General features: G+C 34.1%; 1 protein-coding gene across 2 annotated transcripts in view; it reads left to right on the top strand.

Moving 5' to 3' along the window:
* Arid2 (AT-rich interaction domain 2) overlaps window positions 1–19,557 on the top strand; it is a 146,155-nt gene that overhangs the window by 68,821 nt on the left and 57,777 nt on the right. For both annotated transcript variants that reach the window (XM_020180477.2, XM_074083213.1), the window contains exons 4-6: window positions 7,484–7,617; window positions 14,343–14,561; window positions 16,645–16,712. In XM_020180477.2, coding sequence (XP_020036066.1) covers window positions 7,484–7,617; window positions 14,343–14,561; window positions 16,645–16,712 — 421 coding nt within the window. The remainder of the gene's footprint in view (window positions 1–7,483; window positions 7,618–14,342; window positions 14,562–16,644; window positions 16,713–19,557) is intronic.

Here is a 19,557-nt window from a genome sequence, read left to right on the forward strand (position 1 = left end):
AATACTTTATTCTGTGCTACATTTATTTTGTTTCCAGTTTTTTTAGGGTATATACCCAAGAATAGAATTGCTGCATTATAGTTTCTTTGGTGGGGGCAATACTTGGGGGGCTTAACTTAGGGCTACTTGCTTGTTAGGGGCACTCTACCATACCTCCAGCCCTGTGTTGGTTGTTTTTGAGATAGGATTTCACCTTACACCTGTGCTGGCCTGGAACAGCAATCCTCCCAATCTCCACTTCCCAAATAGCCAGAATTACAGGCTTGATCCACTGCTTTTAGTGAAAATATTTTTTATTTTCTTTTTTTTCCTACATACTTATATGTATGAATGATTTTATTTCTCTATGGTGATTTGGAAAATAATGATCCTAGTTTTTCTGTTAAATACTGAAAGACATTAGAAGCACAGCTGAGAACATATTTTCCTTATTATTAATTATGAGGATATTAACCCATTTTCCTGTATAAGTAACACAAAGAGTAGTTTTAATTCTTCTTAGTACTACTTCATTCTCTTCATTTTTGTGGAAAAGTTCTTGAAGTTCATATGAGAGGTATCATTTTCACATTATTTTAATAGTTTTTTATTTTCACACAGTAAAACCACCTTATTTGTGGATTTATTACATGCCCTTTCACCAATTGTGGTCAAAAATAATAAATGAAAAACTTCAAAAACCAAAGTGTTAAATTCCCATACATTCATTCAACCGTTCACTGGTGCAGAGAAGCCCTGCCAGTCCTACATTCTCGTTAGTTCTGTTTAAATCGTGTGTGATCTGCTGAGTGTTTCCTTGTCCATGATTTTGTGAAAATATGCCTCCCAAAAAGCAGATGTTGGCCCAAAAAACAAGGTAAAGGTTAATGTACTTAATTTAAGTGATACAGTGAAAGTTTTAGATTTGTTGAAAGGCAACATGCCCTTAGCGGAAATTGGGTGATGTTACAGAAAAACTGAATCTAGCATCTTCAGTATTCAAGATAAAGACCATAAAGTACGACGTAGTTTTTGGTGAGCAGTGTTAACGTTCACAACAGTAATTTTTCTTCCCGTAATGTAGCCTACTGCATGAGGTTTCAAGTTTTGGATGCTCAGACCTGCTTTACCCATGATATAAATAAGTTTGAGTAAGTTTAGAGTACTGAACTTTTCGTTACCCTTTTTGTTTTGTGGTGGGAGCATTTAAGCAAATTCCAAGTATGCAATTGAATATTGTTAACTGTAATCACCATGCTTTATAGCAAATCCTCTGAACTAATTCCTCTTATAATTCAAACTTTGTGCCCTTTGACCAACACCTCTCTTCCTGAGCCTTGCCTTTGGTAGCCATCACTCTTTTTTTTTTCCCTTCATTTTGATTCAGCTATCAATTAGAATGTGAAACTTACTTTTTTTCTGGAAAGCTATGTGACTTTATTCTTTCTGAGTCTTTACATAATCTAATAGTAAATTAGCTGAGCAACATTGTTAGGTAGGGAATTCTTGTGAAATAACCTTTTCCCTCCAAACTCATATTTGTTCATTATCTTCTGTCACAGAGAAGTTATAGCCCAGTTTAAATGTTCTACATAACTTTTGGGGGTGGTACTAGGTAGTTCTAGGAATTTTCTTTTATCTTTGAAGCATAAATCTTTCATCAAAATATTTCTCAGTGTTTTTGCCTTTCATTCGTTTTTGCCTAATGACTCATGCACCCTAATATCCAGCCCCAGGCCTTAATACATATATTAAGCCTTTCAGTTAAAGAAAAACCTTCAGTTAAAGAAAACTTTTTGTTATGTCAATAATTGCTTCTGATCCACTTTTTCTGATCTCTTAGTAATAGCAGTTATGAAATTTTTCTTCCTGTGTGTATGCTGCTGTTAATCATACATGTCATTTCATTTTGTCCACCAATTGTTTTAATACTTTTCCTTCCCCCATAGATCAGTGTCTCAAACTTAACCTTGTACTTTACTGATGTAATCTTCAGTACTGTCAAACCTACTACTCAATGCTCTCTCTTTAGGGACAAATCCAGCAGAGAAACTTCATTATCTTTATGGTTTCCAAGCCACTATGCTTGATCCTGTGCCTGGCATTTAATCTTGAATTCACAAGTATATCATATTAGTAAGTGGTCCCTGTGATGGGTAATCTTGATTGTCAATTTAATTTGATTGAGAGACACCTAAGTGGTTAGTAAAGCACACTCCAGGTATGTCTGTGAGGACCTTTCCAGAGAGTATTAACTAAGGAAGTAGTCCGGTCCTGACTGGGCAGCACTGCCCAATCTAGGGGCTAGAATGGAGCAAAAAGGGAAAGGAGGAGGAAGACCTCTAGCATAGGCTTCTGCTTTGCTTCTTGACTGCCCTAAGGTGAACACCTTTCTTCACCATACCCTTTTTGCATGACATTTCTGCCTTGCCATGGGCCTAACAGCAATGGAGCCAGCCAGCCATACTCTACTAATTATGAAACCATGAACCAAAGTAAATCTTTCCTCCTTTGAATAGTTTCTCTCGGGTGTTTGTCACAGTGATGAAAAAAATCTGACTAACACAGAATATGCTGATGACTCACATAGCTGTTGAGTCTGTGGGCTCATTTTGATGGAGGCTACGAGACAAAGTTTGTAGAAGAGGTTGTTTGCTTGGAAAACTACTTTGTTCAACCCAAAATAGTTGTCCTAGGTTTCTTCAGGGAAAAACCTAAAGTTTCTACAGCTTTTCCCTCAGTGGCTAAAGGAAATTCACATTCACATTGTACTTGCCCTTTTATGTGGTTTGGTCTGGGATCTGTTCTACTTTCTACTAGACCACTCTAGTCTGTCAAAGAGTGTTTTGCAAGTTAGATTTGTAGACTTTTTTTAAGTTGCCTTAAATGTAGCAGGATTTTAGATTTTTCTAATTTAGAAAATTTTTCTTCTTAAGAGTCCATTTCAGTTAGTTTTTGTTGTTATTTTGTGGTACTGGAGTTTGAACTCATGGCCTACACCTTGACCCACTCCACCAGCCCTTTTTGGTGATGGGTTTTTTTGAGATAGGGTCTTGTGAACTATTTTGCCTGGGCTGGCTTCGAACTGAGATCCTCCTGATTTGTGCCTCCTGAGGAGCTAGGATTACAGGTGTGAGCTACTGTGCCTGGCTTTTTCAATTAGATTTGAGGATAGAAGTTAATATGAGCCATGCAGTCTTTTCCTGTAATGTTTCAAAATGTTTTTCTGTGGAAGTATTTACACTGTGCACATTTTACTTTTTCCCTTGTTCTAAGAATAGTCGAGCTTTTTTGATTGGTGGTGGTAGATACTGTTTTAATTTCTAAGGCTCCTAAAATATTTACAGATGAATATTATACCCTGAGAATTGCTTTAAAGTAATCAGGAGATGATGGCTGAAATAAGAGTGAATGAATTGATACCTGTTAATAGATACTGTTATGCTAGTATCTCTACTTTTGCATGTAGGTTTGGTATTTACATGATGAAGTTATTTTTAATTTTGAAAGTGTTTGACTTCTAAGAAAAATTTCTTTGAATTACATTGTGGTTATAGAATGTACCATACATAATAATGTTAAATTTATTGTGGGCTTCTGTGTGAATTGATATGTGATCAATTTTGTATTTCCCTGGAGATTCTAAAAGAAAATCACTGTCTACCCAGTCATATTTGAAATGATATGCATGTCTTCTGTGACAGAATCTATTTTTTGTAATTATTCTATTAGGTACTCTTAAGAAGTATACTACACTTCCTATTATAATAGTGCCCATATTATTTGATGCCAATTTGAATGAACGGGTTTCCCTCCCCCCCCCCCACCTTGAGCCTCTCCATCTGCCCTTTTTGTGTTGCTTATTTTTGAAATAGTATCTCCCTTTATGCCTAGGCCAGCCTGGACCATGATCCTCCTATTTGTGCTTCCATACCTAGCTGGAATAACAGACATGTGCCATCACGCCGCCATTGGTTAAGATGAGGTCTCATGAATTTTTTGCTCATGGTGCCTCAAACCAGGATCCTCCTGATGTCTACATTCTGAGTAGCTAGGATCACAAGTTGGAGCCACCAGACCCTATCAAAAGTTCATATTTGTAATCCTTTCTTTACTAGTAATAATGTTTTTTCTCCCAGCATAATTGTAATAAAAAACATACAAATGTTAAATCTATTCTTCTCAACTACAAGCAAGAGTTTATAAATATCATCTTAGATATTATTCAGTTATTAGATTTTTATTTTAAAATTTCTAATGACTGTTATTTGATTAAATTACCTTATAAAGATTACTTTTCTATAGTCTGTTTTCACCCATTCCACAGTAATTTCAGTCATTTAAAGAGACCAGAATGTCTAGACTACTTACATCATTTCAGTTGTCCCTATGTTTTCATGTGACATAAATTATCCTTCATTTACATAAAAGATAGTATATAAATTTTGAGTGGCTGTTGTCCAGTTTTCTATGTATTAATTTATAATACACTTCTGGTTTTCTTTTTGCATTAATAATCCAAAAGAATAGACTTGATTCATATACCCATTTAAGTCCATTGTGGTTTTATACTAGAAAGAGATGCCCCCATTTTAGTCATCCTTCTGTAAACTTTACCTCCTGGGGACATTCCCAAGATCAAATTGAAATGTATGTAACTGTATGTATACCTCAGTGCTCGAGGTTATATCTGTGCATATGTCTCTGCTTTAGTATGTTATAACTGCAGTAGTAAGGAAAGTGTTGGGTTCATTAGTTATCAAGCTGACTGCTAGAAAATTGTTCCCAGATCAAATTGAGCTTATATGGAGAACTTGGAAAGAATAGAAAGGGATATTAAATTCCTTTTTAGTCTTAAGGATATAAATTATTTTGTTTGTAAAACTGGAAGGGCAAAATGGGAAACACTAACAATTTTCCATTTCATTAGTTTATATATTTGTAAAATTATAGCTTCCACTCATTCCACCTTGAAAATGTCTTGTACTAAAAATAATGCTTCTGAGATAATCTTATGTGTTCATCAACACTCAACCTTACCCACCACAGCTGCCCAAAAAGGCAAAGGAGGTAGATAACTTCAGGACTTTAAAAATAGCTGATTAGGAATAATAGATGGATTGATCTGCAAAATAGATCACATAGAGCTTTTCTATGGTAAATGTAAGTCACTATATCTGTCAATTTAACTTCTCATTTATGAAGTACAGTAATGAACATGTTTGAATACAATGTTGTGTTTGACATGGTTTTACCAATTGTGTTCCCATTTTAAAATCTTAATTGGGAAATCATATTATGAACTGGTAGGTGACAATAGATTGTGAATTTGAAATTTTAATTACAATTAATATTAGGATTGATCATACCCAGTAATGGTGAAACAGTGGAGAGACAGGAAGTAGCCCATAAATTGGTCAGAATTTTTTAGGCACACTATTTTTGGGTGGGAAATTGGCCACATCCACAACATTTCCAGTGTTTCTGAAGAAAAATGCAGAGTGGTTTGTGATAGCAAAAAGCAAAACTGAAAATAGCCTAAATCTTCACTAGAGAATGAAACTATTATATGTCAACAGGATCAAATACTATATAACTAGTTTAAAAAGAACAAATGGTACAGTAAATATTGAAATGCTTATATCTTTTTTTGTTGTTGTTCATTTATTCACATGTGCCTACATTGTTTGGGTCATTTCTCCACCCTGCCTTTCTCCCCCCACCCTTCCCCCCTTCCTGTCCTCAGTTTCAGGCAGGTCCCGTTTTGCCCTTGTGACTGATTTTGTTGAAGAGAAGACATAAGCATAATAAGAAAGACAAAGTGTTTTTGCTAGTTGAGTTAAGGATAGCTATACAGAAAGATTCCCACTATTGCTCTCATGTACCTATGTTACAACCCATGTTGATTCAATTCTAACTGATCTTTACATTGGTTCCTGATCCCCTGCTAGTGATAACCTGTTGTTTTAAGGTTTCTGTATTAGTTCCTCTGGTGTGGGGACATTAAATGCTTTCATGTTTTAGGTTTCCTACCTATACCTATATCTCCCGTATGTGCTCTCCCCTTTCTTGTGATCCAAGTCCAACAACATTGCTGCATTTGCCCTAGATATAAAGTCTGCATATGAGTGAGAACATACAATTTTTGGTCTTCTGAGCCTGGCTGACCTTGCTCAGAATGATGTTCTCCAGTTCCATCTATTTACCTGCAAATGATAAGATTTCATTCTTCTTCATGCTGAGTAAAATTCCATTGTGTACAAGTACCACATTTTCTTGATCCATTCATCAGTAGTGGGGCATCTTGGCTGTTTCCATAACTTGGCTATTGTGAATAGTGCTGCAGTAAACATGGGTGTGCAGGTGCCTCTGCAGTAACCTGTGTTTCATTCTTTTGGGTTTATCCCCAGGAGTGGGATTGCTGGATCATATGGCAGGTCTATGTTTAGATTTTTAGGAAGTCTCCAAATTTTTTTCCAGAGTGGTTGCACCAGCTTGCATTTCCACCAGCAGTGGATTAAGGTTCATTTTTTCCCACATCCTCGCCAGCAGTTGTTGATGGTGGTGTTTTGGATAAAATTAAAAAGCTTCTGCACAACAAAAGAAATGGTCTCTAAACTGGAAAGACCATCCACAGAGTGGGAGAAAATATTTGCCAGCTATACATCAGACAAGGGACTGATAACCAGAATATACAGGGAACATAAGAAACTAAACTCTCCTAAAATCAATGAACCAATTAAGGAATGGGCAACTGAACTAAACAGAACTTTTTCAAAAGAAGAAATTCAAATGGCCAAAAAACACATGAAAAAATGCTCACCATCTCTGGCCATAAAGGAAATGCAAATCAAAACCACACTAAGATTCCACCTCACCCCTGTTAGAAATGCTTATATCTTTAAAATAAGTTAAATAAACATATTCACAAAAAGGCATAACTAAATATGTAGTAACCTGTGGTTATCTCTGATAATGGCATTGCAGAGTCCAGATGCTAAGGAGTCTCCTAATTTTCACTTGGATTTTACAGTGACTGTCGAACTTTTAAAAAACCACAGCAACAGACAAATTTTCTGCTGTTAATCTAGCAGTAGTTGTAGTTTGATATTCTCTATTGTATAGTTTTATTTGAGTAGCGGTATGGCCTTTTCTGAAAAGAACTCTTTTTAGAACCATTTGCATTGAGTTTATCTGTAATAACGATAAACTGAAGTTATTGTTCTACTTAATATAAGAAATTTGTGGTACTTTTTTTTATAGTGAAAGTAATATTAAAGTTTATTAGCAAAGAAATTTAGTATAACAGGACAAGAGTGGGGAGACATGGGGAAAAAAAGAGAGAAACATTTGCTGCTTTCCATGCAGGAAATAGGGTAAAGATTTGTGCGGTACTTTTTAATGATTGTGATTATGATTACTTGGGAAAGAAAAACATGGTAGAAGTTAAAAAGTAAGACATACCTATTTTTTAAATCTTTGTTGTATTGTTTTTCTATTTCAGTTATCTAGAAAAGTACGAGAAAGTTCATCATTTTGGGGAGGATGATGATGAGGTACCACCAGGCAATCCAAAGCCACAGCTTCCTATTGGTGCAATTCCATCTTCCTACAATTACCAGCAACACAGTGTGTCAGGTAAATATCACTGGAAGAGAATAGGACATAGGTCAACAGTTTTGTTTAACATTAAACTTTTTTTAGTGAGTAGAAGTATACTCTAAAATAACAATAAAATAGTAATATAATAAATATGAAACCAGTAACATACCATTTGTTAATCACAATCAAATAATGATATCTATTGTATATAGTTGAATATATTGTACTTTTATATACCTGGAAGCACAGTAGGTTTGTTCACTCCAATGACACCACAAATGCATTAGCAATGTGTTATACTACAGAGCTCTATGATGGCTGCAATGTAGGGATTTTTCAGGTATATTATAGTCTTATGAGACCACCTTTGTAAATATGACCCATTGTTGATACATACCATGCATGCAGGACATGACCATATTCACAAGGGAGGTCCTTTGTGAATTTTTCTGTGGGTCCACTGTTTTGAATTGGGAAAATAGAGATCATTCAATTAGTCCTTACTTTACACACAAGAACATTTATGGCATTAGACTAATGGAACTTTCGAAGATCAGCATCTAATTGGTACTGGAGCCCTTTCTCTCACAGGCTTTTTAAGAATTTTAGTTGAAGAAATTTTTAGTTACAAATACCTATACTTTCAAGTAAAGCTTCTTCCTTATTGTAAATGTTTTTCCTTATTGGCAGACGATTAGTTTATCCTGAAGAGTCAATAAATGAGAAGCAGTAGTAGGTCCTGTTAATATTAGGGGGAAGTCAGCTATGTAGTGAATTCAAAGCCTGGGATACACAATGAGCCCCTGTCTCAGAAAGGAGGTGAGGGGGGGAAGGAGGGTGGGAGAGATGGAGAGAGAAGGGGCGGGGGGCAGAGAAGGGATTAGGAAAGTCAAAAATATTCACATAGTGTACTACATTTTTACAGTTACTAGGATGCCTTGCACTAGAGTGCTCAGAAGTGTTCCTAATTATTCCACTATTTTCCAGTGATGATACCACAATGATTTTTTTCACTTAAGTAACAATTGTTACAGTTATAGAAGACCCTGCAGCTGAAAAGTGCTGAACTGAAGTCCGAAATAATCAACTTCAGAGTCACATAAGATTTGAGTAGGGTTGTTCAGGGCTCAAGTTTTTAGTGGCTCTTCTGATTGGGGTTGTGATGACTAGGAAGAAAGATCAAGGCAGATAGGCATCTGTGTTTCTTTAATCATCAACATTTGGCCTAAAACAAGGAGATAACTTTTTCAAGGTTATGTTCTTTTAAAAATTGCAATTATTCTATGTTCTTCTTCTTATTATTATTTCTTCTTTCTTCCTTTTCTTCCTCCTCCCTCCTCCCTTCCCCCCTTCCTTCCTTTCTCCCTTCCTCCCTCCCTCCCTCTTCATTATTATTATTGTTGATTGGTACCAGTGCCAGATGCTAATAGGTAATCCTTAGAATTAAGCTGTCTCATTTGTGTCAATATCAATTCTTTTGTTTTATTTTCATAGTCTTATTTTCAGATTTTCTTTCATGTTGAATATGACTCCCATGTTTCTTCCCCAATTAGTAATGACTGAAGAAATAGGATCTCCTGCTAAGAGCTGTGATCTCCATTAGAAGGGGCTTCATTTAATGCTTTTTTACATATTTGAGATGAGGATGAGCACTGAATGCAAACCAAACCTAGCTAGACTTAAAGAACATTTTTAGTTATCATGTAGAAAAGCTTGCTAATAGTTTAAGTTGATAAAATAAGCAACTTATTAGGTGTTATGTTAACTGCTCCTAAAAAGAGCTAATGACTGCTATCTAATTCAAGGATGTTATAGAAGGTATTCTACTGTTGAATGAGACATTGAATTAATGACCTTTAAAACTGTTTTCAACCTTACGACTCTGTATGATTCCTATATTATAATAACAGCAGTGCTGTCCATCCTTATAGCTTAAATCTCCTAAACCAAACCATTTCTCCACTTGCTCTTATTTTAAAAAAAAAAAAAATCCTTCTGAGCCAGGTGCTGGTGGCTTATGCCTGTAATCCTAGCTACTCAGGAGGTAAAGATCAGGAGAGTTAGGGTTCAAAGACAGCCCAAGCAAAATAATTTATGAGACCCTATCTTGAGAAAACAAAACAAAACAAAAAAACACAAAAAGGGATGGTGGAGTGGCTCTCAAGGTTGTAAGCCCTAAGTTCAAACCCCACTACCGCCAAAAAGAAATAAAATAAATCCTTTTTCTGGATCTGTTTACTCCCCTTCCCTAGTTCATACAGGTTTTCCTGAAGATGATATGAAACAGTTTTGGTATTTCAGAAGTCCATAATGAAACTCAGTGATCTGTCTGGTTTATTTTAAGAAGAATCTGAATAATTACGAAGTATGTACTGTGTTCAACAAAAATCAACATTAGGGATTCATATAGAGGAAGAAACTGTATATTGCTGGAAAGTCTCAGAATTTGAACTGAAAAGAGATACTATTTCTGAATACTGTCAGCATTTATGAATTTAGAGATGTCTTTTTGTTTTTCTATTACATTGCAATAGCAATAGCAATGTAACGATGGTATTATACAAATTAATGTGATTTTCAATATATAAAACAAATTCTTCACTGATGTCTTTTTTCATGTGTCATTAAGGAATGACACTGAGTAAAATTCATAGCTTTCTTTGTGTGTGTGAGTATATGTGTTATAAATAAGCATTAAAGTGAAGTACCTGGTGGCAAATTAAGAATCTTTGAAAATGTGGGCTTCTAGAGCGGCTCAAGTGTTAGAGTACCTGTCTATCAGGCATGAGGGCCTGAGTTCAACTACCAGTACCAACAAAGAAAACAAAGAAAGTGTTAGGGCTGGGCTTATGACTCCTCATAGAGCACTTGCTTGGCCCAGGGTTCACACGCACAAGACAATTACTGCTGGCTGTAGCAGCTTGTGCCTATAATGCCAGTTACTCAGGAGGCAGAGATTGGGAAGATTGTAGTTCAAGGCCAGCCTGTACAAACAGCGAGGGCTCATCTCAATAAATGCTCCATGTATGGTGGTGCATGTTTGTGGGCCCAGCTACATAGTAGGTACAGATGAGAGGATCGTAATCTGAGGCCAGTCCTGGGCAAAAATGCAAGACCCTATTTGAAAAAACTAAAGCAAAAGGATGGAGACAGTCATATGTCATAGGCATGTGGCAGAACATATGCCTAGCATATGCAAGGCCCTGAGTTCAAAACCCCAGTACTGCAAGAAAAAAATTGACAATTTACTGAAATTAATAGAATTCTAGAGTTTTAGATCTAGTCAGGATTATAAAGATCATTTATTCTAAACCCAGTCATTTTAATAAACTTCCATAGTCTAACAGACATTCGGACTACAGTAGTCCTTGCCATTGCCAATACCAATAGAAATAATGTATTGTAGAATTCCTCCAACAGACATAAACAGCATTTCAGGATCAATTGTCCCTTTCCTCTAAACTGAAAATAGAATTGATTGCCTCAAGTTACATTTGTCAAAAATGATCCACTTATATAAACTTTAAATCAAGAAGGCTGAAAAGAATCTAATAATCTTATTTTGATAGAAAATTATAGCAGTTTGATCATATCTCCTTGGTGAAGAGAAGGCAAAATCCTTAAAAAATTGGTAGTACTGAGTTTTGAATGCAGGTCATAATGGATTGTGAGGCAGATGCTTTAACTTTTCAGTCATACCTCCAGCCTTTTTTTTTTTTTTTTTTTTAAAACTCTGGTTATTTTTGAGACAGGGTTTCACTTTTGCCAGGCTGACCTTGAACTGTGCCCTTCCACAGTAGCTTGGGATCTCAGGTACATGCCACCAGGCCCAACTATTGGTTAAGATGGGATCTTGAGGACTACTTAGGTTGGTCTTGAACTGAGATCCTTTCAACCCCAACTTCCCAAGCAGCTAGTATTCCAGGAGTGAGCCACTGTTGCCTGACTGTTATCTTTTAATTTGAAACAGGTGCACACCACTGAGCCTGGCTGATCTTTGAAATCTTGTAAACATTTTTTCCTACATTGTTTTAGAAAGCTCTGTGAAAACTCACACAATTAAAGGATATTTCTTATTTATTTGTTGTATGTTTAGCATAGTTATGCAGGTAAGAATATATTGACATCTGTTGTTCTTCAGTAGCAAATAGAACAATTCTAAGATTGCATTGAAATTTCAGGTCTGTAACAAACACTGAATATGGGTTCCAAATTTATTTCTGTTCAAGAGATTTGCCTAAACACTATGTGGAATCTTAAAAACTTAAAGTAACTTGCTGAGATTTGACTTCTCATAATGAATTACTGTTTGCAATATAGAAATACTAAATTTACTCATCTTAAACATTCTGTAACTTTTTCTTCAGATACTTGTTTTATGAGAAATTTTATTATCCAGATCATAAAAACCAACAATATAGTCTTACTGTCCAACCTTAAATGTTGTAAAGAATCTGTCTCTTTGTGATTTATGACTACATTTTGACATTTCCTCACCATTAAGTTATTAAAGACATTTCCTACCAGGTGTCTATGTTGGACCAAGGTCGGTGGTACACGCCTGTAATCTCAGCACTTGGGAGGCTGAGATAGGAGAATTTCAAGTTTTAGGCCAGCTTGGGCTAGATAGCAAGACCCTGCCTCAAAAATCAAAAAAGGAGCCAAGCATGATGGCTCAGACCTGTAATCCTGGCTACTGGGGAGGTGGAGATCAGGAGAATCATGGTTTGAGGACAGCCTGGGCAAAAAATATTTGCAAGATCCCATCTCAAACAATGAATGGACACAGATTGCAACCATTGTCTGGGCACAGTACCATGGTCCAGGCCTACCTGAGCATAAAGGGAGATCTAATCTCAAAAATAACCGATGTCAAAAGGGCTGAAAGAGTGGCTAATGTGGTAGAACACTTGCCTAACAAGCAGAAGGCTCTAAATTTGACCCCCAGTATCACCAGGAAAAAAAAAATCACAAAAGAAAAAATGTCTTGTGTTGTCAAAGGAAATTCTTTGTAATTTTCTTTTGTGGTGTGTTATAACAATTGATTTTTATTTATAGTCCACATAGAGAGGTTTTATTAAAAAAAAGTTTTTTAACCCAGATATTTCTGAAATATTTGAAATGCTCTATTTAGAAGTTTTCTAAGTCTTGTTTTCTTGCCTCTTCCCTTTAAACTAGTTACAGGTTTACTGGAAAAAATAACCCAGGTTATTTGCCTAAGAATGTAGCTGCCGAGGCCTATCTCACTTAAGGTTCAGTATTTCTAGAAACAGCGTTTTCTTATATTTATATATTAAGACTATATATCTTAGTGTCTTAGTGTCCAATAAGCCTGTCTTCCCCTACCTTTCAAGTTTTTAAGTACAAAAAAGATTTGTACAAAATCTTTTGTACAAAAAAAGATTTTGTACAAAATCTTACTTATTACAATGATTTTTTTAAGGCCCAAGAACATGAAACATGAAAGTAAAATTTACAAAGCACGGGCTGGGCTGGTGGAGTGTCTTAAGTGGTAGAGTGCCTGCCTAGCAAGCATGAGGCCCTGAGTTCAAACCCCAGTGTCACCAAAACCAAAATATTTACAAATCAGATTTCATCAGAATTAAAATTTCCCTTTAAAAACACTCAAGAAAATGAAAAGACAGGCCACTGACTAGAAAAATATTTGTAAAATAAATAAAACAGATAAGAGATTCATATTTAGAATAATTGAAACTGACAAGTCATACTAAGTGCTGACAAGGATAGGGAACAACAGGAACTCGCTATACATTGTAGGTGAATACAAGATATTACAGGCATTTGGAATATAGTTTTGCAGTTTCTTAGAAAGTTAAGCATACAGCTTGTGTGTGATCCAGCAATACCACTTCTAGGAATTTCACCTAACAGAAATGATAAAAATTGTCCCCACAGAATGCTGTATGTTAATGTTTATAGCAGCCATATTAAGTTGCCCAAAACTAAAGACAATCCAAATGTCCTTCATTTAGGGAACAGATAAACAAACTATGTTTAGAAATAAATGAGAGAGTAGAGGGGAAGAGGGAGGGGGCAGGGGAAAGGGGGAAGAAATGACCCAAACATTGTATACACATATGAATAAAAGAAATTAAAAAAATAAAATAAAAATCAGTACATGAATCCAGCAGACTTAGAATTAAAAAAAAAAAAAGAAATGAATTACCCATTAATACCTTAGCACAGATACGTATCTCAAAAGCATTTTGCTAAAAGAAAAACCAGATACAAAAGGCCACACATACTGTATGCTTCTATTTGTTTAGTATTTCAAAGTAAAACAAAGGTAAGCAACAAAATATAGGATGCTTAGCACAATACTAAGGAACATTAAGATTTGGCTGTGGTTGTGGTTAAAAGCTGTGTACATCTGTCAAAACTCAGAATTCTAAAGCTAAAAAGGATGGCTTTTACTATTATTTGTACCTCAAGCAATCCAACTAGTCCTTTGGAATGCAAGACTAAAAGTATAGGTTATGTAATTTCAATGTGATATACAACTACTTTGACAGTTATATCCACAAATGTTAGTACATTTTTATATTTTAATATTTTTCATGAATTAATCTTAACAGTAAGTATACCTAAAATTGAGAAATTTGAACTGTTTTTAATTAGTAGTCACTTTATATCTTACTCAAAATATTTTGAAAAGAAAGCTGTTATATATCCACAAGATTCTAACCATAAGGTTATCCAATCTTCAACAAATTTAATGTGTTGTTTTTTCTTTTTGCTAGATTATCTGCGTCAAAGTTATGGGCTATCAATGGACTTTAATTCGCCAAATGATTATAATAAATTGGTGCTTTCACTGTTATCTGGACTCCCAAATGAAGTGGACTTTGCTATTAATGTGTGCACTCTCCTATCAAATGAAAGCAAGCACGTCATGCAACTTGAAAAAGACCCTAAAATCATCACTTTATTACTTGCTAATGCCGGGGTGTTTGATGACAGTAAGTTTCAGCAGAGCATGCTAAATGATTTTTCTATATAGGTGTTAAAAGATTTTTTTTCAAAGTTTTAAGGAGAAAAATAGTTTCGTCAGTAAAGTAGCGTTCCTTGTTTGCTTTTATTATATTAAATGCATTCTGCAATATAATAAATATTTGGGGTTTTTTAACATTACAAGTTTAAATGGTAAGTTAGTCTCATTAGAGCTTTTAATGTACAAACTCCTGGTTTTTGCTTAGAATAACATACTGGTTTCCAGAGTTGGGAAGATTAGTTCTCATAAAATTCTGATAAAGACAACTAGGACTTAGAAGAAATTACTTTCCAAAAGGTACAAAAATAGTAAATGTGGTTGGAAAAAAAAAAAAAAACTAGTTGTATGTCTGTAATTTTTAACTGAAATATTTAGGCCAAAGCATTTGAAAATGAAAATATGATTCTTACAGAATCAAAGTAAGGATATTTCATATCCTTTTGGCTTTTAGGATTTACTAATTACAGGATTTTATAAATCGAATTGTTTATTTTCTCAGAAATTATCTCTTAAAGCTGGGTTACTCTTCAGTAACAAAATTGCTTAGTTTTTCTAATTGTATCTGAATAGGGTTATAAAATGTATTTTCAAATATTTTCCTGACCGTAATTTTTCTCATAAGAGTATGTTAGCTGAGTGTTCTTGATGTAAAATTGTTCCTTGCTTTCCAACTGTTCACCTCCATTATCCAATTGTAGCCCTTCGTGACTGAAGATGTATCCTATTAAAGCATAGATAGTGATGTATATTGAAATCATTTTAGCATAGTAAAAAACTGTACATAGCACAGCATACACAGTTTGTGAGAGAATTTATTGAAGCATTTTACAGACTTATGTTTTTTGTTTTTATCTTTAAATGGCAAAATGTTTGCAAATGAGTTCAGTTTTTTCTGCATTTTGACTTGGATCACGTAGTATACTTTTCAGACATAATTTTATTTGGGATTATTTAAATAGGATTCTTTGAAGTTTGTCATGTACTTATTTAATATGAAAATAATTTTGAGAATAGTTTAAACAAAAAAAATTTCTTATCTTGCCTGATACTACTCTTGGTTACATGACGGACGAATAGTTTTTGTTATGACTTAGAAGGAAATTTGTTGGATTTGCATCTTACTTTCATAATCTTTGAATCATGATACTTTATTTTGTTCTTTCAAATACATCTTTCAGCATTTAATATTGGACGTTGTTTCACATTTCTTATAAACTTAAAATTAAGGTTTTGGAAAGACTGTATCTTCCCAAACCAGAATAATTTTAGTGAAGTCTTGCTGTTTGGCCATTGAGTAGGACTACATGTGAATGATATTACTTATAAGAGAGAGTCAATCTTACCAGTTTTCGCACACTAAGTCATGGCATTCTGAGACTTAGTTTATCTTCTTAGATTCTTTAGGCATTTTTATCTACTATATCAAAGTATGCTACCTGAGTGAAATCAAAATGCAGAATAAACAAACTCATTGGCAAACATCTTGCTACTTAAAGATAAAAACAAAAAATAATTTTGCAGCATAGCAATCTAAAACTTTAATAATTTAGAAAATGCTATTTAAACTATGTTTCCATTGCTGGTGGAGTGGCTCAAGTTGTAGAATGCCTGCCTAGCAAGTGTGAGGCCCTGAGTTCAAACACCAGTTACCCCCTCGCCCCCCAAAAAAGAATGTTTATATCATTCCAACAGTATTAAAAAATCTTGAGTTCCAGAGTACATGGGGACTTTATTATAAAGATACCCTGTACTTTTAAACAGTGTTTGTATGTTTTGAAAATCATTTTCTTTGTAGAATTTTCCTTAATGGACATTTCATTTATGAGAATTCTTTATAAAGAATGCCTCATTCTACATTTTAAGTTCACTAACTTAGAAAATAATATTTCAAAAGAGTGGCATTTATTATAATCCACTACTAATCATTACTGCTTTGATTTACTAAAATAAAGATACATTAAATGTAGTTTACTCTTTTTTTTAAGCTATATAATAAGAATTAAGTAAAAGAACTGATTGCATTTTACTATATGTACTATTTATTCTTTTAGCTTTAGGATCCTTTTCTACTGTATTTGGAGAAGAATGGAAAGAGAAGACTGATAGAGATTTTGTTAAGGTAATTGACATAAGTTAAAATGTTGAACTATGAGTTACATGTAGCCAAGCCAACAACATATTAAATGGCCACTCATTTTATGTACATGATTATGTACTAATACCTTTTTATCTTTAGCATAATTATATACATACCTATTTGGAGGTTGTGATTGAGTAGAACATCTCTTATAATACCTTATGAACAGAATTGAAATTAATTTGTTATTTATATTTAATATTACTGATTTTTGATGATAATATGCACCCAGACACACTTTTATAGAAGTAATGGATATGCACTGTGGAAAGGCTAGGATGTACAGCAAAAGGCAAAAATTAAAATGATCATTAATTATACCCATCCAGAAATAGTAATAATGTTTGTATCTGTCAGATTTTTTTCTTAAAAGCAAAAGCTGTATTTTGATATTTTTTCCTCTCTGTCACTCTCTCTCTTCACACACAGCCATTATATATATAATATATTTTTTATATATCTGTATTATGGGATGGATTCTGGGATTGAACCAAGCCCTTGAACATAATCTGTAACTTGCTTTTTCCTTCCTCTCAGTCTTTAAAACATTTTATTGACTACTTACATTTTATATAACACATATTTAATAATCAGTGCAAACATATTACCAGAAATTTAGTTTGTTATTTGTAATCCTAATTGGGATGAACATATAAGGATAAATCTTTTTTTTTTTTTTTTTAGGATAAATTCCAAGAAGTAAAATTTCTGAGTCAAAAGACTGATTAATTAGCTGTAAAATCCTTTATTTCAGAGAAAAATGGTTTGAACTCTTTTATTCTGTGTGTCTTTTTAATCATTTTGTACATTAATTCCTTTATTTAACAAACATTTCCTGAGCAATTTTTGTGAGTTAAAACTTTTTCATACACTAGATAAACAAGGTCCCCAACTCTTCATTGGATTTTCTTTCTATTGTAGGGACATAGATAATGACAGTAAAATTAAGTAATGTAATTTGAGATTTTTGCATATTGTTGTGAAGAAAATAAAGCTGGATGATGTGATACAGCATTAAGGCACATACATATATTACATGTTTTATCTTGTGGAATCTAGACTGGAAAAGAAATGAATGTAAAAGGGGAATTGTTTTGGGGAGGTGGAAACCAGTGAGAGGGAGGAGGGCAAAGAGGGATGAGGGGGTGAATATTATTAAAGTACATTATATACATGTATGAACATAGAATGATGAAACCCATTAAGAGTTGTTAAAAATAAAAAAATAAAAGAGCAGAGGGAGATAAGAAAGAGTAATAAAGGGGAGAAAAAAGACACATGGTGGGTATGTGGTAGCATTAGATATTGTGACCCACAAAGGTTTCTCTCTGGAGATTCTATCTGATATTTTTGGTAGAATTAAATGATAATAGGGGACCAATATTGTGGACAAAGCTTTTCAGGCAGAAGGAATAGTAGCAGCTATAAATGACCTGAGATAAGAATAAATCTAGTTTGAGCTGAAGAAGTTACACTTGTATGACAGGACCTTAGTAGACAAAAGGAAAGTAGTAGCACAAAAGTGCGTGTTGTAGATATGAATATGCACTTAACAAAATTCTGGTTAATGCCAAAGATATATTAATGATACATATAAAAACTAAGCTTCAATATACATTGAATTTTTTTCTTTAACATATTAACCTTTTCCCTGATTTCTTTCAGTAAAAATTTTTATGAAATTTTAATCCATACTTAGAGAAAAGTGCACTTAAGTATACAGCTCACTATGTGTTTACAAAATAATCAGGGCATGGTTCAAGTGGCAGAATGCTTGGCTGGCAAGTACAAGGCCCCAACTTCAAACAGTACTACCAGCAAAAACCCAAATGATGCCAAAATGAATACATCAGTGTATCATTACCCAGATGAAGATACAAACATTACCAGTATCTCTGAAGTGCCCCTGCTTGTGCCCTTTCAATTTCTTCTTCCTTCACCCCCTCATGTGTTAGTGTGTTCTCCATTCTACCTCTGTTTTGTCAAACATGTTTTTGAAGGATTCTTGCATGTTGCAAATATTTGTACTTCATTCGTCTCTCTCTTGTTGGATAGTATTGCATTACACGAATGTATGTAAACTTGTCTATGGTACTTTAAATTCAGAAAGCAAAAAGAATTTTAGTTATTACCAGTTAGGGAACAGATAATTGTTATATATATTTTTGGTAAATGTATACATGCATTTCTGTTGAGTAAAATAGACATAGAGGGCTGGAAGTATGGCTCAAGTGGTAGAGTGCCTGATTTGCAAGTGTGAAGTCTTGAGTTCAAACCCCAGTCCCACCAAAAACAAAACAAAAAAAAAAACAAAAAATAAATAAAATAGACAGAACTATAATTGCTAAGGGATGCATCTATATAGTCAGTGTTAATAGATACTGCAAACAGATTCCAAAGTGTTTGTACATTCTCTCAATTGCAGTAAATCTGTTGCCAGTATTTTGTATTGTTAGTCTCTTTAATTTTAACCATTCAAGTGGCTATATCATGTTACTTGGTTTTAATTTCCATTTTTTCCCCCATACCTTTGGCTATTTTGATAGTTTCTTTTGGAAGTGCCTGTATTTTGCCCATTTTTTGTTTAGATTGTGTTGCTCATATTATAGTTCACTGTATGTTTTTGTTAGAAGTTCTTTTTAAAATACATGTATTGGAAATGTGATTTTTTTTATTCTTTAATAGAATTCCCTGATTCTTGTGCTGCCCAACTTATTAAATTCTTTAAGTTAGCCTTTTTCTGTCCTATTTACAAAATTTCACCTTTTGCAATACATTTTCCCCCTCTGTGTTACATTTCATATTTCAGTGTACAATTTGTATGGAG

Source organism: Castor canadensis, chromosome 8, assembly GCF_047511655.1.
Source record: "Castor canadensis chromosome 8, mCasCan1.hap1v2, whole genome shotgun sequence".
NCBI lineage: Eukaryota > Metazoa > Chordata > Mammalia > Rodentia > Castoridae > Castor > Castor canadensis.